This window comes from Protopterus annectens, chromosome 5.part0 (assembly GCF_019279795.1).
Source record: "Protopterus annectens isolate FY-2018-M chromosome 5.part0, PAN1.0, whole genome shotgun sequence".
NCBI classification, from domain to species: domain Eukaryota; kingdom Metazoa; phylum Chordata; order Ceratodontiformes; family Protopteridae; genus Protopterus; species Protopterus annectens.
In genome coordinates, this window is record NC_056735.1 from 1,462,015,553 (window position 1) to 1,462,041,525 (window position 25,973).

Sequence of the window (25,973 nt, forward strand, 5' to 3'; positions counted from 1 at the left end):
AAAATCTAAGTCAACATGACAATGGAGAAAGAGATTTTGCCAATAGTGCTGACTGCAAGTAGGTTAAAGAAAGTAGGCAAGAGGGGGCTGGAATTTAATGAAGAAAACTGTCGATGGAACCAAGGCACTGGGAAAAAATAACTAGAGAGGGAAAGGTAATAAGAGTGGGATGAATCCAAAAAGATGTTTGGACTGCAGGCAACAGACTGCCTTTCCTTACCAGGCATTCATAGCAGAGTATAGGCAAACAGAAAAAGCTAGGGAAATCAAAAACAAAATCTTAAAAGCAAAACCTGCTCCGGTGGAGCTTTTGTTGAATCCATAACTAAAACTGCTGTTAAAGGGATAATTAGTAGGTTATAAAAATACTGCACAATAACTATAAGAATCAATCAGAGGAGGTTAGAAACAATGGAAAATCAATTTACAAGAGAACAACGGGGGGGCATATTTATGGCTCCCACGTATGCAACAAAGTCCAGAAGGTTAAGGATCTGTGCTTGGAAGTGTTTGCATATGCATTTTTATACCCCAAGCAATCATAATAGAATTTTTACTCAGGTAGATATCAAATGTTGGATGAGTGATGGGAAAGAAATAGGTAACTCAGAACATATATTTTGGGAGTTTAATGAGTTGGCAGATTTAAAAAAAAATGGATGTAAATAAGGAAATTATTCTTTTTTATCTAGGACACTGGATCCAAATTGCCTAATTATAATAAGACCTTATTAAATATAATTCTGTTGGCAGCAAAAAAAGCAATTACTGGAAAATACAAATCAAAGTCTAAACCAACTGTATTTGAAATACTGAATATTATTAAAAGACATAACTTGAAGAGGTGTCTTTAGAAAAGGGAATGAGCACATTACATAGAAATGAATGGAAATGTATTTATTATTTTATTTTACATTTGTTAACCGAGAGAGTCTGACTGGATACATGTCCATTTTCAACGGAGGCCCGGGGAGAAAAGCTCCACATGTACAAAAGATGACAATCAATATTTATAGGTATGTACAGAAATTATTGGACAGGTTGTGAGAGTATAGAATGACATGATACTTAGATAGATGTCATGAATGACAACCAGGAGAAAAAAGGTGGTTAGTTAAGAAGGGGAGTTATTGGAAATTAGATGTAGAAGGTTAAAAAACATGTGCTTGGAATATCTAGGAAAACAGGTTGCTATAGAAGAGTTAAAAAACAAGGTATGAGAATGGTTAGGTTAGGGAGTTAGAAACAATGCATAGGAAAGGATAGGATAGCAAGTTAAGTTAGATTTAGTTAGTATTGTTCTAAAGGTTGTTGAGTAGTATAAATAGTCTGGGTGGGTTTGGTTTAGAAAGTTTATTCATATAGGATAAGGAAGTTGTTTATATTGCATAGTTTACCTACTAGGGTTGTATGTATATTGGGTTAGTCTGGGTTTAGACATGGACATAGCCAATGCTTGTTTAGGTGATTTTTTAGGGATATTTTGAATTGGGGTAAGAAGGCTACAGTGTTGAGAGATCTGGAGGGAGCGTGTTCCACTTTTTGCCAGCTGAGTTGGAGAATAGTGATTCTACGGCTCCTGAGTTGTTGGCTTTGGCAGATTGCACATGCATTTTGTTGGATGAACGGATGGATGCTACGTTGCTGTAGGGGGTGATAATGTTTGTCAGAATGGGTGTACTGTTAGGTTGTTTGAGGATTTTATAAATAACTATGAGTTGGTTGTACTGTAGTTTGATTGGGTAGTTCTAGCCAGTCTAGTGTTTTAAGATTTAGACAGTGATGGGTTCTGTAGGCTGTGGCTGTGGCGAATCTCGCTATATTGTTATAGCAGCTAGCTAATTGATTTATTGTGTGGGAGAAGGAGAGAAGTGCTGTTGTGGTACTATGGGCAGGTCTAAATCTGTGCTCAGATGGGGCTAGGAGATTGTTTAGGATAAGGTGAGTCAGAATTTGCTTATGTATACATTTTTCCATTATTTTGGCTATGCGAGATAGGATGGCTATAGGTCTATAGTTAGAGAGCTCAGTGGAATTGCCCCCTTTGTGAAGTGGAATAATGTGGGAGATTTTCCAGATAGAGGGGACATAGGATTCGCGGATAGTACGATTGATTAAGATGGAGATAGGGTAAGTTATTTCATTAGCGCCCTTTTGTAGAAATTCTGCAGGGAGTAAGTCTGCTGCAAGGGTGGTAGGTATGAGTTTCTTAAGTAGGGATTTAATATAGTCTGTGGGGATTGGATCAAATGTGAAGGGAAGTAAATTATCAGCAGTGGGTGAGGTGGTGTTTGAGGAGTTGGGAGGTAGGTTATTAGCTAGGGACTGAACTGTTTCTGTAAAGAAAGTATTGAAGGCCTCTGCTACACTTTTAGGGGGTAGATGTAAGGTAGTTGAAGGGGTGGGGTTGTGGATTTACTTGGATGGAGCAGTTTATTAAGGCCTGACCAGAATTTTTGTGGCTGATTTTCGTGCTTTTTCTGTAAGTTTAAATAGTAGGTTTGTTTGTCTAGCATGGTGGATATTTTTGCCTCGTTTCTCAATTGTTTGTATCTAATGTGGTCCTGACAGGATTTGGAGTATCTCCAGGAGGTCCATGCTGCGTTCCTTGCAGTTAGTTTTTGTTTAGTACCTTTGGTTAGCCACGGAGCTATTTTGCTTTTGGTTCTGATATTTCTTTTGGGAGCATGCCTGTCTATGATGGCTAGGAATGTAACATTGAAGTGTGAGACTGCTTCGTCAAGGGGAAGTAGCTTGAGTTTAGACCAATTGCATGACTTAAGTTCGGTCTGGAATTTAGTGAGGTTAAAGTTTTTTGTGTTTCTAATGGTTTTAAGGGTATTTTGCTGAGGCATGTCCTTTCTCTGATTATATAGGTTAGGAAGTGGTCACTCATGTCCTCTGGTAGGCTGCCTGATTTATATAACTGGGATTTGTTCTTTATTAGTATCCAATGTAGGATGCTTTCTTTATTGTTGGGCTTATTGATTCTGGTAGGGGAAGTTATAACTTGGGAGAAGCCATTTAAGTTAATGTGGGTGGTGGGGAAGTTTGATGAACAGGTTTTCCAATCGATATTGAAGTCTCCTAGAATAATAGTTTCTTGGGGGTGAGTAGTGGATAGCCATTGGAGGGCACTTTCTAAGGTCAGTATGTTGTCACCTGGGGGAATGTAGATACATCCTATGTTGATAGCTTTGACTTTAAGTTGGACATTTATTATGAGCGTTTCAGAGTTCCTAGTTATCAGGCACTGTGGGATACAGATAGTGGATACTTGTAGAGTGCATTTGTACATGATGGCTACTCCACCACCTTTCCAGCCTTGCCGGTCAAGTCTTATTATATTGTTGTTAGGGGGTATAATTTCAGTATCAGGGATAGAGGGTTTGAGCCAGGTTTCGGTAATACATAATAGTTCAGGAGAGTGCATGTCCAGAAGGGCATGTATATAGTGGATTTTATTAGTCATACTTCTGATGTTAAGGTGACAGACTAGTAGTGAATTAGGGGCATTATATGAGCTCTGTAGATTGGAGACATTGATATTTGTGGAGCTAGTGGTATCAGGTAAGGTTGGGCTTGGGTTGATATCCTCATCTACTATAAGGGTTGGTGGAGACTTCCTTAGTAGTTTGTGGATTTTTAGTATGAGTTGATGATAGTATTTAGTGTTAGGGTTAGTGCAGGTAGCTCTTAGGGGATAAAGAGGTTTTGGGGTAGTGGAATTAGACAAAAGGTGGGGTTGTAATGGTGTGGGATAGTGGTTGTGGAAGCTAGCAGTGGTACTGGATGTGGGATATTGAGAAGTAGGTAGGCAGTGTTCAAAGGATGTGAGGAGATAGAGTATGACAAGTGGGGGTATGAGGTAGCAGAATGGTCTAGGTTTTGGAGATGAGATGGGAGTTGGTGGAGACAGTGTGGGGTAAGTACTGTTGGTATTAGGGAGTGTGGGTGGGTAGATGCAAGAGAGTGAGGTATGGGGGAGTGGTGGGTAAGGGAGTATGAGATTGTGTTTGGTTGGCTGGTTGTGATGTGTGGGGGTGGGGGTTACAGAGGGGGTGTGGTTCAGTGAGTATAAATCTAGGATCACTGGGGGCGGGTGGGAATTGGGGGCAGGGTATGGGGAGCAGAGTGAGCCCGCAGGGCGAATGGAGTGGGTACAGCCAAGAAAGGTGAGTGTCAGGACAGGTTGGGAACAATTAGCTGTGTAGATAGTTGGGCAAGTAGGCCAGTGTGCACAGAGAGAGAATATAGGCTAAGAGTACTAGAGGTGGGGAAGCAGATATGGTTGTGGGGGAAAGGGGTAGTAGGTAAAAGTAAAGAGTACAATGCTGTGGACGGTCGATTAGGAGCTGATAGTACGGCAGGGGATAATAGATGGATACAGTCCGCCCTCTAGTGGCCAAACTTTAAGTACAGCAAGGTTCCTTGCAGAGCCAGAGGCTGGGAAGCCTATGAACTGTGGTTTTATCGTGGCCTTGGGAAGGGTAGAAGAAGCTAGATAAGTGGGTGTAGAGAAAGGGAAGGGTGGCTGCTGCAGAGTCTGAATTACAGTGAGTTCTAACCACCTGGTAGGGTTGTGGGAATAGTGTTTAAGTTTAACACATCTCAAGAGTATACAGACATACTTTGGAAAGGTTTCCCTTGAAGCTGTAGAGGTAATTCTTTCAGAGGGTAGGCTTTGCAGGACCTTGGCAGAATAAACTTGGCTTCTTACCCACTTCCAATAGGTTGAAGTTATTGTCTGCGTTAGGCAGGGAGGCTAGAGAAAATGTGAAGAGGTGAGGCAATGAGGAAAAGGACAGTTACAGATACCATATAGGCAGTGTAGAAAATACTTTACAAATATGCATTGTTAAACAGGGATTTGTAGCTATCAAACATATTTTAAAAACTATTAATATTCTTTACAAAAACTCTAGGCAGCATACAAACTACTGAAGAAATATACAATTTAAGCAGAGATGTTTATCTTTAAGAAACACTGTTAAAAAACTGTTACAAGGTTAAAACAATAGGCAGCGTACAACATACTTTAGAAATGTTCTGTTTTAAACACAGATGTGTAGCATTACAAACAGTATACAATAAGCGTCAGCATTGGGAGCAAAAGTATATCATCACCTTTGTAGCGGTCAAATGTTTGAGGAGGTAACAGGGATTGAATGTTGATTTCTATGACTAAAAGCTATAACCGCCAGATACTGGGTCTTTAAAACTAAATTAAGGGGAAAAAAGGTGCGCTAAACCAGGTAGCACCTGAACAGTTATCTAAAGTACTAATGGGCTTAATGCCAGGGTGATTTTACAGGTAGAAAATCTAATAGTAGATATATTAGCAAATGTAGACACTACCTTTCAGTTCTGCAGCTTATTTCAATGTCCAAATTAATGGTCGCTAGTGTATAGTACAGCTGTAGACACTACCTTTCAGTTCAGCAGCTTATTTCAATGTCCAAATTAATGGTCGCTAGTGTATAATACAGCTACTTTCTTGTTCAGTTCATACTTTTTCATTAGAACCTTCCATTGTTCAGAATCAAGGTGGATTCAACCTTAGAGGCTGCCCTATCCTTACTACGATGTAGCAGTCACAAATACACTGTAACATTTGATAATAGGTAGCCTTGATCAGTAAATTATCTGCTAATCGGATTGGGTACGCTACTAAGTTAAACAGCATCTAAGGAGTCTATGTGTAACGCCAACATTACATGCAAAATAATATTCAGGAGGAGGTAGAGTGAGGTTTAAGGGGAAGGCAGGAATTCAGTAATTTGTATAATGTTTGCCTGATGATATTTACAAAAAATAAAAGATATGGGCTATATAATGTATGTAAGTAGGAAAAATGTTAATATCATCTGTTTTCTATTACTCTATGTTTGCCTATGTGTGTTCAGTGATAATTTAATGAAGCTGTTTAAAAAAGTAGACCTAGTAGCTCAGGTTAGTATCCTATACTGACTTCAGATCATGCACCCTTGGAATGTCACAACAGCTTTGCAATGTTTTGAGCTAGGAAATCATTGGACATTCTCCAATTACTGCCTACAACAAAAAATTGTGAAGTACTGTATGAAATTGGAAGTGAGGAAGGTGAATAAAGTTGTTGGGAAATAGTAGTCACCAATAAAAGTCACTCAGAGGTGAATGAAAATATAATATAACAAGCAATAAATTTATAATTTCTACATATGGAAAAGGAATTTGTGATGAATAAAATAGAAAGTGGAAGTATTAAAGCAAGCTTAATGAGGAGGCTATAACTTGGCAAAATGAGATGGACAAAATTAGAAAGGAAACATACATTAAAAAGAAGTACGACTTTTTGAAACAACAGAAACTTTGTAATAACACTCCCTATTACAAGATGGGTTTTCTTTTCAACTGAGGCAACAACAATCACCCACAATTACTGTTGGATGGGCTATGAAGACGGATGCAGTTGTTGAGGCAGAGATACTGCAATCATATTATGAAAGCTTATATAATGCACAGGCCAGAAAGGGAGAGTTTGAGACATAAGCTGAGGGTTAATTACAGGATGCAGGTTTATCATGGGTAGTGGAGGAGCAAAGTAGAGTTTTGATGAACTTTGTTAGTACAGAAGTGGTGCTGCAATGATGTGGGAAAAACTCTTCAAAATGATGCATAACTCTCAACTGCCCAGATTTTCACAGAATGTCTAGAATTTTGGCCTCACATTTTTTTTCTCCATAAAATTTGTGGTTTTCTGACAAACCCTGGAAGACTGAAGTCATTAAATTACATACATTTGAGTTTTAGACCTCATATCTTTCAGAAAATGCAAGCCAATACAAATCATGTCATTCTAGCAACGTTTTAATTTCTAAGAGCAATTATTTAAACCTATTTTGGGGCCTTTGTACCCTCATTTGTTATACCTGGTCCCGATATCTTACACTATGAGGTTGAGGGATATGGAATGAGGGATTATGTACAGCAATCTGGAAATTTAATAAGGACATAAAAGCCCTGGGTTTGGTCAGAGTATTTAAACAAATCCTTACCTGTAACCAAACACCGCTGCCAAAGGAGGATAAAGATCCAAGTTTGCCATCTTTGTATAGGCTCCATCTTTTTTTTAACATCTTTACTATCACATTAAGTTGCAACATTAGTCTGCATCATTACTAAAAAGAAAACAAGCCCTAATATCATTTTACATTATTATTGCTATGTAGTATACAAGTTTTCTTTTTAACAATTCTTATTCGCTTCCAACTTTACAAATATTGCTCTATTCTGGTCTTTCCTTAAACTTCACTCCTCTTCAGTATTATTTTACATGTATTGTTCATACAAATTTCACTTATTTCTATAAAAGTTGTTCCGTACCTTTTCTAAAAAAGAAACCGATTCAATTCTTTTACCTCCTTTACAAAACTGTGTTTAGATTTTTGATTGCCATTGTCTAGAAATTGCAGCCGATTGTGTTAAAATTAGCAAGGGCTTATCATATTCTAGGCAATTCAGATACTACATTCCTCCCCAAAATAATTTGCTTAGTTCTGTTCTCTGTTTCACCAACATTTCTGTCAAAGTATTCTAATGGAAATTTTAGAATCTGCCAACTTGTTGCCCCCCCCCAAAAAAAATATGCCCAAATGGTTTCTCTCTATTCCCCATAAGTTTCCAACATTTGCTTTGCTGCTTGAGGAAAAAATCCTCTGAAGTCTCCTTGAAATATAAATATATGAAATATAAATATACCAATGCAAACACTTATGCAAAAATCCTCAACCTTTTGGACACTGCATATTTGGGAGCCCGATAGATTTCTTCCCAATGCTCCTTTGTTATTTGCATATTATCATCATTTTCCTAATATTCTGCAACCATTTCAGATGTATTCTTATAGTTATTTAATATTTCAGATGCCCTATTAATTAGCTCTTTTAAACAGCATTTTCTACTCTAGACTCGACTTACAATTATAACAGTGCTGGTCATTCACTTAGGACTCCAGTGCTATTTTCATTTTGTCTATACTCTGGCATCAATACCAGATATGGAAGGCAGTATCGAACTTGCAGTCCATACTTTTAGCTTGCTTAGCCTCATCCTGCTGTATTACCTTACCCTTAAGTTATTTACTCCTAGCAGCTCGGTCCCTTTCCTAATTTTCTCCAGTAAATACTAGCACCCCTTTCCTATTTTTATACCCCTACTTTCAAACATCCCTTTTGGTAAAATAATATTTCTCAATCCCCATACTAGCTTGGTCTTAGAAGATTTTCTACTGCTTTATGAGTATAATATTCTGGATTATTGCCATCATCTCCTTAAGGACTTACAGCCAAACTCCTCATCTTTCTTTTATCTCTTGATCTTTCACTCCAACATCAGCCTTTTCTGTTTTGATTTATAACTTTCTGACTGAGTTATGTATATGAGACTTAACTGGGTAGCTTTAAAGTGCTCCTTCAAATCAGGTAAACTTAAACCAGCTTGCTCTATAGGAAAAATCAACATCTCTCATTTAACTTGTGCCATCTTTCCATCTCAAAAAATCCCTTCAGTTATCTGTCATTCACAACTTGTACTCTGGTTTATAAAAATAAGCTTGAAATGGGCAGCCCCATGGTGCACAGGGATCCAACCCTTTACAGTGCTACAGATGACTCATGCTCAATTAGCAGAACAGGTACTGGAGAAGCTTCAGGGAGATGGGACTGAGAGACTAATGTCGGCTTGACCATCCTAAGACACTGAAGAAGTCTAGGCTTAGTGCTGTAAAGTGGCTTTATGAGCCAGGTGAATAAATAGTGTGCCACTTAGTCAAGAGGTTACATAGGCATGGTAGCATGTAGCACCTCCAGAAGGTAGCAAAAGCAGAATTTGAAAGGCAACTGAAAGGCAGTAGGAGTTACGATGCACTCCCTGGCAGCAGTATGATGCGGCACCAGTGTCCTCAATCTCTTCATTGGCCATGGACATGAGTCAAGCCGGGGAGGTAAAGACAGGTCCAGCAGACCCAGTGTGTTAAGAAAGGTGGTGACAGCTGATAGGGAGAAAAAAAAAATAAGGCTGACCTGTACACAAGAATAATGGCCTAAAAACACTTACACAGCTTGTAGGTTACTATCCATATCCATAATCAAGGAAAACTAACCTGACTTTTTGAGAACCAAATACGTAACATAGCTATGTTGTGTACTTGGCCTCAAATTACACGGAAACGTAGTCTGCATAATGCGTTGAGTTAGTAATTTTGATAACATAGCAGCTGCAGTGTCTAATGGGTCTTAAACATTTGAGAAGGATGCTCCCTGCTCTGACATCACCGCTATTAGAAGGAAGAGCGGACTTGATTAGTAAAAGGTTATTAAGTACAGTACAAAGCGTGAGGACAGTTAGGAAGGTAATGGACAAAACAAGGTTATACATGCTATTTGAGAAAGAAGAAGAGGTAGGTGAGAAAACTTGCAGGCATGCACCTCAATCATCCAAGTATGTTATGAAGTCTAGGAAGTTTAGAACCTCTTATCAGGAAATGTTTACACAAATATTTTTTACGTCTCAGTTAAACATACAAATATTTCATCTGAACGTGCATGCTGGGGTGTGATATACGTGTGTATTAGGGAATGGAAAATTCTTTTCATTGTATCCAAGATAACACACAAACACGCACACACTGGAGCTTAAATATGTGGTGAGGCAAGTTCTTGACAAACGTGTCATTAAGTTAGAAATGCTTTTGGGTTATGAAACTCTTTGGCTATGATGGGAGATGAAAAGGCAATGTTATATTTAATAAAGACCTAGGAAGTAAAAATCTAAAATAAAACAAGTTACTGAGATGTGATGGAAATTGTGGCGCTAGTAAAAAGAAAATAGGATGCTGAAGAAATATTCATGGCATACATTGTCTTTAAATAGTTGCAATGATATCCTTATAGGGAATCAGTTTTGCTAGCTAACACTTGCTGAAAATTACATTTGAATGAATCTATTAGACTGTATTTGCATAAAAAATATGTTTGCTTTCTCTTCTTGTTTAATTAAATGTCAGAAAGACAACTAATAAGGCATGTTTTGAACATTTATTCCCCCTTTCAAAGAATGAATTATGGTGAAATTTGTACTTCTGTTAAACAATCTGGACATTAAAGCCATGAAAAGTAGTCTTTGGAGCAGTGCTACTATAACTGTGCACTTATCCAGGAATTCATTTGATTTCTTTTACACATGCTATAGACTTTTAAATTTGTCAGAGTTTTTATCATTTTTACATTTAAGGTACTGATGGATAAAAATTCTCTTATTTTAGTAAGGATTGGTTTACAAGAGTACGCTTCTTTTGAAAATGCACATTGTGTTGAGAGCTTTCAACTTATTTGAGACCACATTTGAGATAATCATGTAATTAAACGTATTTGCATGCTGCTAAGATGATTAGCAAACAGTATGTATGCTTTCTGAGATATGCTTTGTAATAATGAGATGCTTTTATGTGCATTTGGTAATGATATGCAAACAAAATGACAGCATATAAAAATCTGTTCTTTAACATATTGAGACAGGTGTGATGCCCGTGCACTGGCCCAGTAATCAAGGAGCCTCAATCCTAACACCAGTGAGGGGCGCCCACAATGGGAGGATAACAACTGCATACATAGTAAAGTAAGTAATTTCCCTTAGGAGCACACAGAGATCACAGTCAGTCTGGGGCTGGTTTCTCCCTTTCTCTCCAGATCCCCAATAAGACTCCCCACTGGCACAGCTATAGGGTTCAGATCTCAACCGAGTAGCAAGCCACAACCTCCAGTACCCTCTCTGTCCACCCAGTGCTTTGTGTCCCTGCCTAATTAGCTGAAACACACACACTTTGAGATTTGATTTGCATACAAACACACAGTCTCTCCTGGGGAAGGCTAGCACAGGTTCACTAGCAATGCCCCCTTCTGCCCAGGCTGTAAGGTAGTAATCCACTGCCACCAACTTAAAGGCCCTTACCAAAGGGCGTCCAATTCTACTGTATAATGTTCCTATTATCCAACTGGTAAGTGTAACTGAAACTTGAAGGCTATTTAGGAGTGGCCTTTACAGTATCACCAAATACATGCAAGTACACTAACACCTTAAATTATCTCTACACAAAACAGCCACAGTTAAAAGGTTTAAAATATTTAATAACAATAAATAAAAAACAAGACAATACTTATTAACTCAACACAGTGACAACAGAGAGTTCAGAAATCACAGAAAATACTTTAAAACAACATTGCATGATAGTCTGATATAAATACAGAAAATATCTAAACTAATCATTGTTTTTTTATTGTGCTGGTGGGTATGGGGAAGAATTTCTATCTGTGTCTAAGAGAAATCACTGTACCTAAATAACTTACATACAGAGTAAGGCAAAGTGCTGTTGAGCTGATGTGTTCAGGTTCAGACACAAATACAAAATGCTAAATTATTTATTTTATTTATTGCTTTTGTTTACCGGGATAAGTCCACTGGGCCTAAAAGAGCCCATTTTCAGTGGAGGCCCGGGGAGAAAAGCTCCAACAAGATACAGAAAAATATAAACATTAATTAGTACAGAAGCAGAAACAGTGTTACAGATAGTAAATATAGTAACATATATAGAATGCATACATAAAAGCAGGAATCTAGTTTGTTTGATTACAGTAATATATACAGAAAATATACATTAAAACAGAATTCAATGAATTCAATCAGAGTGGTATAAACAGAGATCAGTATTATTGTACCAGTATCAACAAGTAAAGATAAAAATAAATATGGAGAAAATATCATCAGTCACTAGTAGCAAAAGACATAGGAGTTTAGTAATCATATAAGGAGAGTGAAGAGGTTAGGTTATAGAGCAGGAACATAGCCAGGAAGAGTTGAGATGATTTTTCAGCATTTGCTTGAAGGTGGTGGTGCTGCCTGTGAGTTCCATAGTTTGGCGATGGTGAAGGCATAGAGGAGTTGTCCAGCAGGTAAGGTGGGCTTATCTACTTTTAGAAGTAGATGATTTTCAGATCTTAGATGCTTGCTGGAATGGTATTTGGCAAGTAGAGTTGAGAGAGCAGGACAGTCTATAGGTCTGTAGATTATTTTGTGCACAGTAGTTAGTTGGGTGAATGAGAGATGGTGGGGGAGTTCCAGCCACCCTAATTGTTTCAGTGGCTTACAGTGGTGGGATGAGAATGTGGCATTGGTGGCAAATTTTGTGATTCTGTTGTAACACATAGCAAGTTTGGATTTTGTAGAATTTCAGATATTAGTGAGGAGAGGGGCACCATAAAGGAGAGAGGGTAATAAAAAGGTAGTTGCAAGGGTTTGTCTTGTAGAGAGGCTAAAAAATGTTGGTACCTGTAGAGCATACCAAGCTTTTGGTGTGTTTTTTTGATGTTATTGTTTATGTGTAGGTCAAAGTTAAGGTTTTCATCTATAATAATGCCTAGTAATTTAGTGTGTGGGACAACTTCTATAGTGGTATTGTCTTGGGCTTGTATAGTGAAGAGTTTTTTATCAAATGGAGTGGTTTTCCTAGGAGTAAAAATTACTAGTTTAGTTTTTTTTTTTTGGATTTAGGGCAAGATGATTGTTAAGCATCCAAGATTCAGCAGATGTGAGGGCATTCTGGGTAATTTGCTGGAGTTCAGAGCTGGAATTTGCAGTGCATATTATTGTAGAGTCATCAGCATACTGGATTACTGAGCATTGTGGGAGAGTGGTGTGAAAGTTGTTAATAAAGATGCTAAATAAGAAAGAACCAAGTATGGAGCCCTGGGGTACCCCTGTGAAAGTATTGAGGAAGGGAGAGTAAGACTGTTGCCATTTAGTGGACTGCTGCCTATTGGAGAGATAGCTGTTTTACCATTGTAGGGTAGGGGGAGAAATGTGGAGGGTGGATAGTTTAGAAAGTAGGATAGTGTGGGAAATGGTATAAAAAGTTTTGGAGAGGTCAAGGAAAAGTGAAGCAATTATTTTAACAGAATCCCGTGCCCGGTTAACTGTATCAAGGAAGGATAGGAGGGCGGTAGTGGTGCTGTGCCCTGGTCTGAAACCATGCTGAGTGGGTGATAAAATTTGATTTTCATGCAGGTGGTTGAGGAGTTGGGCATGGATGCATTTTTCCAGTATTTTAGAGAGGGGTGAGAGAATTGCTATGGGTCGAAAGTTTGTGGAGTCTTTGTTGGTGCCACCTTTGTGTAAGGGAAGAATGAATGCTTTTTTCCAGATGTCTGGGACAAGGGATTCTTTAATTGATCTGTTAATGAGTATGCTGATGGGATAAGCTATAGAGTTTGCTGCTAGCTGCAGGAAGTGTGGGGATAGATCGTCAGGGGCGAGAGTATAGGGTTTTAGCTTAAGTAAAAGTTTTTTTATTGTGCTGGTGGGTATGGGGAAGAATTTTAGGTTAGGGTTAAGGGTAGCTGTCTTGGTGGTGTTTCTGTTAACTGTAGGAAAGGTGGTGGTTAGGTTAGCTATGGTGTCAATGAAGTAGGAATTGAAGAGGGTAGCAAGTTCAGTGGGAGTTTTTTGTGGGTCAGGGGGTGGATTGCTTTGAGAGCCTGGGTGTAATAGTTGGCTGATAGAAGACCAGAATTTTAGGGGATTATTTTTATGTTGGCTTTGTAGGTGGAAGTAGTGGTCTTTTTTTTATCAGTGGTTATTAGAAGTTTTGCCTGGTTACGGAGTTGCTTGTAATGTAGTAGAGTTGAGGGGTCTTTGTTTTTCTGCCATGGTTTCCAGATTTTATCCCTTGTGGACATTACTTCTTTGGTGGATTTTGAGAGCCAGCATGCATGGTTATGTTTTATTCATTTTTGGTGGGTGCTTGCCTATTTAGGATGTCAAGAAATGTTGAGTTAAAGAATTCAACAGCCTCATTAAGTGGTAGGGATTTGAGGGGGTTACAGTTTACTTTAGCTAAGGTTTCATTAAATATGGATGACTGGAACTTAGTAAAATTTCTGGTAGATTTGTATTGGTGTTGGCCTGTGGTTGGAATAGTTTTGCGTATGAAAAATGCTGGGTGGTGGTCACTAATGGTATTAGGTAGTATGAATGCACTGATGACACTGAAAGGGTGGGACACTAATATCCAGTCTATTGTGGAGACCCAGTTGCAATTTTTGTGAGGTCTAGTGATGTCTTCAATTAGTTGGGAGAAGTTGTAAAGATTTATGTTTTTTGAAGGGTTGTTGTGGCCTATATCTGGCCAATCGATATTTACATCACCTAGAGTGATGGTTTCATTACCTAAATTTTGGGAAGTTTCTCTCTGAGAAAGTCTTAAATTGATAATACACATTACTGCTGAGTCATTTCAAATTACATCATTCTTGACACTTTTCCCAGGCTCACAGAACTTAAAATTTAACATTTCTTTGTAATCTGCACCTGCCAGGAAGTCACAGCAATAAAAGACACTTTACATGTGAAACCTAGTATGTATCTCTGTCTTAGGACAATAGAAATAATTTCCTGGCTAGACATCCTGTCTCCAAGCTTGAGATCATACACAGTTGTAAATTATTTACTTATCAGCTTTCTTCCAGCAGGGTGCACTGTGGTTACATTTTTAAAGCGTAGCACATAACACAGTTTTCTTACATTTGTGAAACTAGCCTGTGGATCATATTAATATTTACAATGACACAGAATTATTTACAAAATTCTATATGGCTGGGATGGCAGCCCCTCAATTTTTTCACAACAGGTATGGCTGCTCTAGTTGTTATATTTAATATACTGTAATCACACAACTTCCCCTAGTTGGAGGTGCCCTAGCTGTTCCCAAAACAAAAGTGTGGTTGCAATTGCTTAAATGATGCAAGTGAAGACAATATTAAGGGAAACAAACTCTTAACAATATTTAGGAACAAAATTAAGGACAACTAATTTGCCACACACACAGAAAACAACTAAAAAGTGCTACTGTATAAAACATTTGGCAATGGACTTCAGACACAGGAAATAATCAAAAATGCCAAACTCAAGACTTTCTCTAAATAACCCTATTCTACACAGACTGTTCACCTCTCACCAGCCCTCTTTGTGCTTATGTGAACTGTAGTACACTGACTTCACTAAACTGCATGTATAGAATTGTTCTGTTTAAATTGCTGCACCTCATAATGAATGCTAGCTGCTTAACAATCGTTATACAGTTGCATATACAAAGTGTTTCCGCACATGAAATTATGCAAAAATCAGGGCTTTTTGCAGGCATGTGTGCAGCTGTCCATGCCATATGCATGGATGTTTCACTATGGCTTCTTGTGTGGTCACTCTCAGGTGCAGTTTAGAAGGGACAGCGGTCATGACACTACTAACTTCAGTGCTTCACGGGTACGCTCCCCACACAAACTCATCCTACCTCATATCTCCCAACTGCCCAGGTTTATGCAAAATGTCCATACCTTTTCCTCATATTTTGTTCTATTCCTCATAAAATATGGGGTTTTCTGGCATATCACTGAGGACCAAAGTCAAGAAATGAAGTCACTGAAGTAATAACAGATTTGAGTTTCAGGCTCCAGATTCTTCAGAAAATGCATACAAATGCAAAATATGTTATTCTAGCAAATTCCTAAGTTTAAACAGGCAATATTTCAAATTTGTCCCTGATCTTGGGGCTTTGTTCCCCCCCCATTATATCTGGCTTTGTCCAGATTGTTTGTACTTTGAGGTTTAAAGGTACGTATTGCCTCCTGTTGCTTTCTACCTTTTACACCTGAACCTGTTACAAAGCCATCTAACCATGGCTTTCATCAGATACCCACTTATCATGCTTCCTCAATATTCCTCCATGAACTCCATGACACACAGGCCTTCTGATGATGCTTGAAGCTGAGTTACAGTAAAGCAGATATGGGACCAGTAATATGTACTGCACTACTTAATCAGCCACCAGGTTTGGAGTGGTCTGAGGGCTACAGCAAAGAAGCTTCAAGTACTTATTTTAGGGGCGGGAAGATGCAGTATATATCAGGGTGGCAGTTACACATGTATGCTGATCCTTTCACCTAAAGAGCACTTTATTGTCATAAGACAGTAAAATAAACAACAATTCTTTAGTTATGATCCATGCCAGAGATAGTACACTAACAGATTATTACAACAGACATCCTAAGTGAAGCACACATTGCATATAACAGAAACAATCACATCCAAGACATTTTCTAGAACTAGTACTTAAATGCTTACAGGACTAGTACTTGAATGCCTGATAATACAAACACCAGCATTTCTGATGTCAACGTCCGATTTTTCTTAATAACTCACTCATTCCACTGTAATGCTTGCTATAAGCCCACCTCAAGCTAGTTTTCTAACCATTTCACTGTTAATAAGGACAGTTTGAATCATATTGCAGTAATGTAGCAATCTTTTTGTTGTGCTTTGATTTCCTTATCCGAGAGATTTCTGAACCACACAAGACAGTTATTCAACAGACAATTTACTAAACAGATGCTATACGTTCTACAGCACAATTCATTTGTGAAACCTGCAGTTTGTGTTGTGATAAGCTGTCTGACACATTTTGGCACATACTTAAAAACCCCAAAAAGCACACATTTAAAAAATATGTCATGATCTCATTAGCTCCTCAGCCAAAACTCTGACCACAAAAGCAGTGTACAGCTGTATTACAGCACGATTACAGTTGCTACATTTTAGAAGATGCAGTAAATATTACAAAGTGACACTTGACAGCTTGTATTTTTACGGAGTATTAAAGAAATATGATATTCCAACAGCATCTATTGGATGAAATTATTCCCGGTATGCTTAAGAAACAAGTATATTGAAAGTAACACCTGACATTTCACTTATTATAACAGGATTTCTTCTAGAATATTTAGCCTGCAGCGAGTCTTGAGTTTGTTAAAAAAATAAATAAATAAACCAAATATTTCTAGGCTGAAATGCTATAACTGTGCATACAAACACAATGCTAGTATTGAAATAAAAGGGAATACAAAGCAGGAAATACCTTCAGTAGTTTGTTGCAGGTGAGAAAGTCAGTTGATGGTTTAAGAATTGTAGTCATTGACTTGGTCAGTTCTTCGTGAACAGTCTTGGTATTTGTGTCAGTTATTGGCTCAGTCTTAAAAACATACTTAAAAAAGAAAAAAGAAAGTAGTTTATGTGCTAAAACTTTCAATGTGTTTTTCAGGCAAGCAGACAAATAAATACATAAAGAGCAAACAAGGGCCATAACCCACGTACCTTTACATAGGATCTTAAGTAGCTCTCCAATCCTTCTTCATGGCACTGGGACACAATATGGATGATTACTCTTAAAATAAGAAAGAATATTAAGAAAAAAATATTTAGAAAAAGACAATCGGCATATTTCAGCATCAAATACTAAAAATTAGTGTGGGCTATAAGATATGCATATATTACAGTTTAGTGTCAGTGTACTTAGACTCTGTTCCTAATGCTACATGCATTGCATATTTGACTATGGTCATTACCTGCTTACATTTACTGCAACATCATCTTGAGATGTTCTGGTGAGTACTCTGAATAACTGATTTAGGGTTGTGGGCAAAAATTTGATTACCACATGGCCTTCCATGGCATGCATACTCTGAAAAACAAACATACATTTATTATGATAAAGAACTTAGTAACAATGATTTGTTAGTAAGTATGTCCTTAACTTCATTCTGCTACATTAAGTAACATCAACTATCCTCTGTAAGTAACACAGTGTGTACCTCTCACAGACTTACAAAACTGACCCAATTCACCAATGTTTACCACAGAAGTACCTTTGTGAGCTATTGTCACTACACCAAGACAGTGCAAAACTAGAGAAGGCATATACTATCAGATTATCTTCTCAAAATCTTGAGCGCCAATTTTCCAAAGCTCACCAAATAAATGTCTCTCTTAAGGATTACAGCACCATAAAGCCAAATCATTGCATGTTTAACTGGAGAGGGGCATGCATTCATATGTTTTCTAAGTAGACCTTTAAGAATAAAAAGCTACTCCTATAAAAAAAGCTGGAAAGAAATGTGAAAATTACAATGTACTGTCCAAAAAATGCACCAGACAGAAAAAATGCACTTATTCAAAACTGGTCTTTATTCTGCAATCATACACATAACAGTCCACTATGCAGTTATATGCAAATAGATACTGCAGTGAAACATAGAACACACTGAAGAAAATGACAACTGTCAAAGCACTGCCTTTAGAACAGTAGCAGAAACTTGCATTGAAAGCCTGTAAAAGCATCCTGTTATTCTAGGCTTCCATATACTGGTCTGTGTATTATATACAGGACTCTCCTGGACACTGGCATAATTGAAAATCTCCAACCCTATGCAATGTACTATTTATACTCACCATATGCATCTCTAAGTGAAACAAAGGCAATCTCACACATGACTGACAACTGTACTCATTCCTAATATCAGCTATAGTTGTGGACTAATTCTCCGAGTTGTGATTCACCGTTCAGCACGCATTCTTTGGTTTTTGAGTTGGGGTTCTCTGCTATACAGCACTAGGCTGACATGGACAACAGCTTGGTTTATAATAATTTCTATTTCACAATTTTTCAACTTCTGTCCTTAGTATTTTCCTCCACTGTACTTTTTTGCTCTTCTTTTCTTCACCACCTTTGCTAGCATTTTGTTCTGGACATCCACAACCCTCTCTGCAAAAACGCTTTCTCCCGTTATAAGTATAAATCTTCCGCAAAATAATACTAACCAGCGGGTCATTTTTGGGTCAGGTAAAGTTCACCAGTGAAGCTGTTCACAGCAATTCATGTCAGGTGGCCTGCTTTTTCCATATGGAAGTATGACGTCAATTCCAAGAGAGAAATGTTCACTGTAGGAGTTACCAGTAGGGTGACAGAATAATAAACTATGTTTGCCTTCCAGATCAATACTTCCTACAGTTCAATGAAATGAAGTGATGGCTTTCTTCAGACATAACATTTCCTGCCTAAAACTTATGAATCACCATTTATATGGTATGTAGACAATCTTATTTTAAAATTGTGTAGGTTTGTTTACAATTTAAAATGTTTGCATACAAAGAAAACTAGTATCAATTATACCTGTTAGATCCTGTTGTATTACTTTCCTCCCAGTGCATCCAGTTCTTTAGTTGTTTGTCAAGGTTTGTGAACAACATACTCACTATCTGGCCATCAGAAATTTTTAATATTTTGATTTTGCTATTGTTGTCTTTTTTGCCCTCACTGCCTGCCAATCATCCATCCATCTATCTCTCTCGGCCAAATGACCCATTCATTCCGCATGAATGAGGTAAGGGCTAGACAAGAGAAGACATCATTCAGTCAGCCATCAAGGATGTCCTGTACCACCCCCAGGGTTCTGCATACAATAGGCACGTCACGTCTTTCAACATGCAGTGTAACCATCTCCCAAGACTGCTTTGCCCTCCTTGAAGCAAGTGCTCCCACATGATCTCTGACTTTCACTGAAGATTTCACCATGGGGAGCAAGTGCCTGAAGGCAAGCAGGCCAGCAAACTACATCACTCTTCTTATTTAAACTCAGGTTGTGTGGGTCAAAGTCAGAGCTTTATCCCTCTACACCATATTATGACATTTTAACTAAAGACAAATGAGCTGACCTTGATAACAATAGCTTTCAGTCTAGACTTGACATGATCAGACAAGCAAATAAAGGAGACACTGTAGTTATTCTCAGCAAAGTGCACCAAGTTTCAGAGATGCACACATAGGTTCATAGATAAGTACTAAGCTAACTGCTCTTGTGAGCCATTTTAAACCCAGCCAATTATCCCTTGTGAGACTCAAACCCTGCACCTTGTGTTTGTAAGGCAAACATCTTAACCATTAGGCCACCCTCCCAATCCCCTCAACATTGTTGAACTATACTGATACCAATGAAAAAGTACATCAGGATTATATTAGTCTAATTTATAATAAATAAATGTTGGAAGATCTCTTAACATGACATTTCAAGCTATATAAATATCAACATGCAACATACATCTGCTCCCTTTTATTTTACCTTAATTCTTAAAATGCACAAGGATTTAACAAAGCTGACCATATATCCAAATGCAGGGAGTAAAAATTTGATACCAGAATCACTATTAAACTGGCTGGACTATGATCTAAACCCACTGATTAAACAATCCAAAGACAGTACACACTGTATTAAGCCAGAAGAGTAAACTTAACGAGAATAACAATAGTTTCACTTTACTGGATATCAGTTCTTTATACAGTAATACAGAGCACAGGGAAGGCACTGAAGGCTACCACAGGTTATTACACACCTACTCTAACTTTACTCAAATCCTTTATCCAATGGTGCTAGCTCTAGGTGAATACATTCACTCAAACAATATGAATCTGTTTGAGGGAGATTTCTACTTACAAAAAATGTGAAACAGATACAGGAACGTTCATGGTCCACAGTCATGCATGTAGTTAGTTAGCCTTTAAAGAACACCAACATCAGTTTCATAAAGCTGAGCAGAGCAAATGTAATAATAAGTATTTCAGCTACTATATCAGTAACAGACCTGTTATTTCCAATAATAATTTCAATAGTTTAATCTTTTTGTGATTTCTTACATTAAACATGTTCCCCTTTGGAAGTAGGTGTCTAAATTTTTCATGACAATATCAAATTTTTAGATGCAATATTGTAAAAGGATCTTGGGAATCACTGTTTGAGTAGTTGTTTATATAGGTTCACAGGTGACTACTAGAACCAACCACTTCCAGGCCAATAACTAGTCCCCGAATGTCTCAATAAACCATATGAACCACACTGAAGTGGAAAAGTAGAATAGCAAACTCCACACAATACGATCGATTATCACACTTTATTTTAAAATCCACACGTGTCAGTCGAGCGCTTTCGTCAGAATGACTTGAACAGGTTCAAATTGATCGACATTCCTTATATACCCTTAATTGATAGTCATTGCAGACAACAAGCAAGCATTTAAAATGACAGTGACCAAATATCAGTAAAACATATATTATGAAACTGTTGGGAGCCACTGACCAGGTTGTATATGTTTAAAAACGTGTATTTGTAGAAATATTTGATTTATTTTATTGTATTAACTCTATGTCTGAGCTCAGGTTTGATACTGATGGCATCATTAATGCCAGGAAACTCACATGCGAAATTACAAATACCATCAATAACTAAGCCAATTATTCAAATCAATTATTTTTGTTTGTATTATAACATCATCTTTGGAGATGATGCCACAATACTAACAATGTCTACCATTTCATCACATCTGTTATCCAAAACTAGTTAAAAGTAATATACCTGAGAGCCAGCTTATTCGGGTTGTCTGCAATATATCTGACTTTATTTAACAGAAAACAAATTAAATATGGAACATTAATGGTTTTTGGAATGAGGTTATGATAACAAATGGTTACAAAAAAGTTAAATCAAATCAACAACAGAAAACATGCTGCTGAAATTAGTGCTGGCAACACAGTGGGCCTACCATCTGTCCCCACTACCAGTCATCATAGGTTCATAGATTAGTACTAGGCTAACTGCCCTTGTGGGCCCTTTTCAGCCTAGCCAATTACCCCATGTGAGAATCAAACCCTGCACCTTATGTTTGTAAGGTAAACACCTTAACCATTATGCCAACCTCCCACCCCTTAACCATTATGCCAACCTCCCACCCCATTATGTCACTAAGAGTAAAACAAATACACAAGTGAAGTTTGTTTACCAGTATGGATTACTTTTCTAAAAGATTGAAAACGTCATTTCTAACCTTTGGGATATGCTACAATCTAACAAAGAAGTGAAGGATAAGTACAAGAATTATGTTTACTTATAAAGAATGTGTAACATGAAAGCATTACTAGAAAGAAAACTATTAAGTGGCATTGCCATATAAGGCACTTTGTGTTTCAAGAAAAAAAACACTGGTGCTCTTTCGTTTCCAAAGGTAAATATAATGAGCATACATAAACAAAAGGCATTATTTAAACAATTTTGCAGACTGCAATTTTTTCTGGTTTAATCCACAGAGCATTTTGCATAAGCAAACAGTTTTATGTAGATAAGAGAGAAAGAGCATTTAAATTAAGTATTAATGAACATACGTATGATCTGAAAAAAAAGGAAGGCCACCAATGCTTTACTGAATCTTGCGAGTGAAGCACATCATTCAGCTCCCAATTGAAATGTTGCATTCACAATGTTGAATGCTAAAAAGTAAAAAAAAAAAAAAAAAAAGATCACAGGAGAAGAGCAAATTTCAAAAACTGCTCTTTTCCTTAAAACTTCTTTTGTTTTGTGTGTGTGTGGTGGTGGGGGGGGGGGGCAGACCCCCTGCACCCTCCCCACAAACTTATATATACCAACTCCAAGATCACCATACCTTAGAGAAATGGGAATATTCTGAAAAATGGCATCTCGGACTTAACACATGTAAGTCTGACCTTTCTGCCATTCAGTCTCCTTATTTCGGTACTCACGGGTCCTGACATTTCAAATGGTTACAGATCATTCTGTTGCTTTTAAATTCCAGGTAATCCAAGTAGTGATACCTCTCATAAGAAGACATCTTTTTTTCCACTGACAATACATTTCAACAGCACAAAGTACAGGATTAAGTGATTCCTTCATTACTAAAGATTTCCTAATTTAATCGGAAGTTTGCAAAATGTAAATGGCTGTGTAACTGTTTGTCTTGTTTTTATAAATGTGTTCAAATTGTCTTTAAAATTTTTCAAAACAATTCTCCCCGGTATCGTTAACTGAAAACTAATCATACTCGACACACTGAAGATTTTAAAGGTACTTAAGTATTCTATTCACTCCCAGACATTTGTATACACAGAAATCTGTGCCTACAGACCCACCAAGCCACCCCTATCAGCTAAATACATTCATGAACTTCATTTAGGGTAATTCCCAGTGAGGTCATGAGATGCCATGGGAAGATCATCCTACAGACAGTCACAGTGTTAGTTTGCACCCTTGTTGCACTCTTGCTGGCATCCTAGCAATGAGGGAATACTTGAATTTAATCTTTGAAGAATACACCAACTCAAGGAGCTAGTTTTATTAAAGCATTTTTATCTTCACCTTGTCTGTCTCTGATGTTTTATACAATTATTGTTTATATAAAGTATTTTGTGTGGGCCCAACACATCCTCTGGGTGGGAAACAAAAGACCAATGTCACTGTTGGAACCACTACGCCCTGCCCATACAACTTCATATTCCCATGCGCCCACAATAATGGCTACCTCATTCATGATTTGTTGGCTAAACCCGTACCCTTAAGCCATACTTGTGCTGCCATCACTCCTCAGAAGAATCATGGATTGGATGATATCAATCTGCTACAGGTCCTAAACATAGGCATGCCCATCTACTCCCTGCAAACTCCAACAGACATAGTCAGAGCTTTGATCATCTGTGTCAATACAGCTGGCTTAGACTGCTGATTTTTAATGTGCTTTTGTTGTTTTCACTATTCAGGAATTTATAGTGTCTGTTATGAACAGAGTTTTCTATATACAAGCACTGTGTGTTGCTGTTTTGAGATTACACAAGCTACATGGTTTTAATCAATACATCAGGGTTTCTGACACCTATCTTCTAGTCCACTGAAGCATTCTCACTAAAAGGTGGATGAAAAAAGCTTGGAATACAGTGGCCATTACGTGAATCCAGAAGCACAGAAGGGTTAATACTTCCAACCCACCTCAGTGTACACACTCAGAATGCCAAGGCTATAAATTCTTGATGACGCCTGCTGGTATAAATGCCCAACAGTGAAGACCATCCAAATCCACCACAATGAAGGAAATTCTATGTAATGGTACAAGATAGAACTCCTAGTGTCTGTAACCACAGAAGAACCAAAGTGAGGAACAATAAAGAATCTGATGACAGGGTCACCAGGAAAGATGTTCCTCCTCCTACAAGACCTCTGCCACACTGGAAAGCACTTTGTTAAAGCTTCTACCCAAAGAGAAGTCAGAAAACAGCAACAGTCTGTAATAGCAATGAGGTTCACCCAGACTTAATCAAAGACTCTTCCTGTGCAGATACCAGATAATGATGTACAGAAACACATCCATTGTGTACACTACTACTACTATACAGGTAATATGCAGCAGAGACCCAGTTTCCCAGAGAGTCATCATGCAGAATATGACACACTAGATGCACTTGTTTAAGCTACTAACATTCAAAAGGGATCAGAACTTCTGAGAAAGAAACACTGCAACTCTCGGATGGAACAGTGAGTTCCACAACTACTCTAAGAATATTTTGGGATTACTACAGAAACTCTCTAGAGACTGTACTGGTCCTTGGTTGCAGAGCCTGGTACTGTTCTCTGATCTTGCACCCTTCAATGCCAGGTTGAGTAGCAGGAGAAAAAAAGGTCTGTTCTCCAATTTGCTGAGCTCCTTTGCTCCTAAGGAGGAGCACCAGGTCCTTAATGCTTTCATACTGTACTGCATGCCCTTACATTTATGTGAGGAACTTGGGGAAAAAATGGGATCTGCTAATCATGCCCCTTGACATCTTGCACCCAGGGAGATTGCCTCCTTCGTTCCACCTTAGCTACGCCTCTGGTTGGTTGGCCTATTTCTGGGGAAGGTAATGATGACCATCCTGGTGAGAGCTAGTCTTTAGTTATGCTTCTATATGTTTGGATAAACCTGCAGAGTCAGCCTCTCTTAAGACAGTCTTGATGAGAATAAGACTTGACAATGCAGTATTGGAAGAGTCTGCCTCATGAGAGATTTCATGGGTCAAGTTAAGTAGGGACAAAACTGCCGAATACTATGATGTGCTCCTCACCCTACAAGTGGGCTGCTTCTTCTTGGTAAACTTCCTTTACTACCACCCCCATTTGCACCACCTTAATCTGTTCCTAACCTAACTCTGCACTTAACCACCCATACACCTTACTTAAAAAAAAAAAAAAAAAAAAAAAAACTTTCCCAAATATTACTACTAAGCAAGACAAAGCAATACACGTGCACAACACTAAATCTCTAACCTTAGCCAACAAACACTCACAAAACATATCGACATTCTTAATGCCAAAACTTTCAGATTCTACATGAAAACATAATCTCACATACTAAAAATGCAAACCCTCAATTCTCCTACCTCTAACACTTAAAGAGTGCTTTTGATCACATTTCACAGCAGTAAACTTTGCTGACAAACTATTTCATAAAGTAAACTGCACCCATATATACAGCTATGCTATCACATACTGGGAACTCAGAGGCATCAACAGCCCAAACAACATGGGACCAAAAGATACCTAAGGGACCTCCAAAATCAACATTTCTTATTTTTGAAAAAGAATGCTCTATTCTCACTCTAAATTCCCTTCCTGATAGCCCAGTGGCTATCCATCATACAATGTAGATATTCATATTATGTTTTAATAAAATATCAAGTATTCTGTCATAGAGACACAATCTAAGGCCTTCACCAGATACAGGTAAATAATGTCACTAGCAAGACCCAAGTCCATGTTATCATAAAACTGGATAAGATTAGTCACACATGAACTCTCCACAAGGAACCATGTCAATATACATCAATCCTTTTCTAATATTCCACGGAGTAGACTACTAAATGCTTGCTCAAAACATTTACCCAGTATGGAGATCAAACTGATGGTCTATAGTTGTCCAGTGACTGCTGTACATATTCTTTTGGTATTGTAACAACTTCTTCCTTCCATATGCTGGGAATATATCCCTCCTCTAATAATTGTTGAAAGAGTACAAAAACCACAAAAAGAGAGGAGAATTAGTACCAGACACTCGACTGAAGTAACTTAACCAAAATGAAATGTGTACTATGGAAGAACAGGCACCTTGTCACAAAGATGTAATATAAAACCAGATAGTTTTATTCAAACAGCCACAGTAAGAACAAGAGTCACATAAAATAACTCCAACAA

The 25,973-nt window shown here is 37.9% G+C and overlaps 1 protein-coding gene across 10 annotated transcripts in view; it reads right to left on the reverse strand.

Annotated features, from left to right (window-relative positions):
* Positions 1 to 25,973, reverse strand: part of DOCK9 (dedicator of cytokinesis 9) — a 2,508,686-nt gene that overhangs the window by 700,090 nt on the left and 1,782,623 nt on the right. For all 10 annotated transcript variants that reach the window (XM_044071294.1, XM_044071300.1, XM_044071298.1 and 7 more), the window contains exons 24-26: positions 17,487 to 17,602; positions 17,236 to 17,305; positions 17,000 to 17,125 (exon numbers count right to left, since the gene is read on the reverse strand). In XM_044071294.1, the coding sequence (XP_043927229.1) occupies positions 17,000 to 17,125; positions 17,236 to 17,305; positions 17,487 to 17,602 (312 nt within the window). The remainder of the gene's footprint in view (positions 1 to 16,999; positions 17,126 to 17,235; positions 17,306 to 17,486; positions 17,603 to 25,973) is intronic.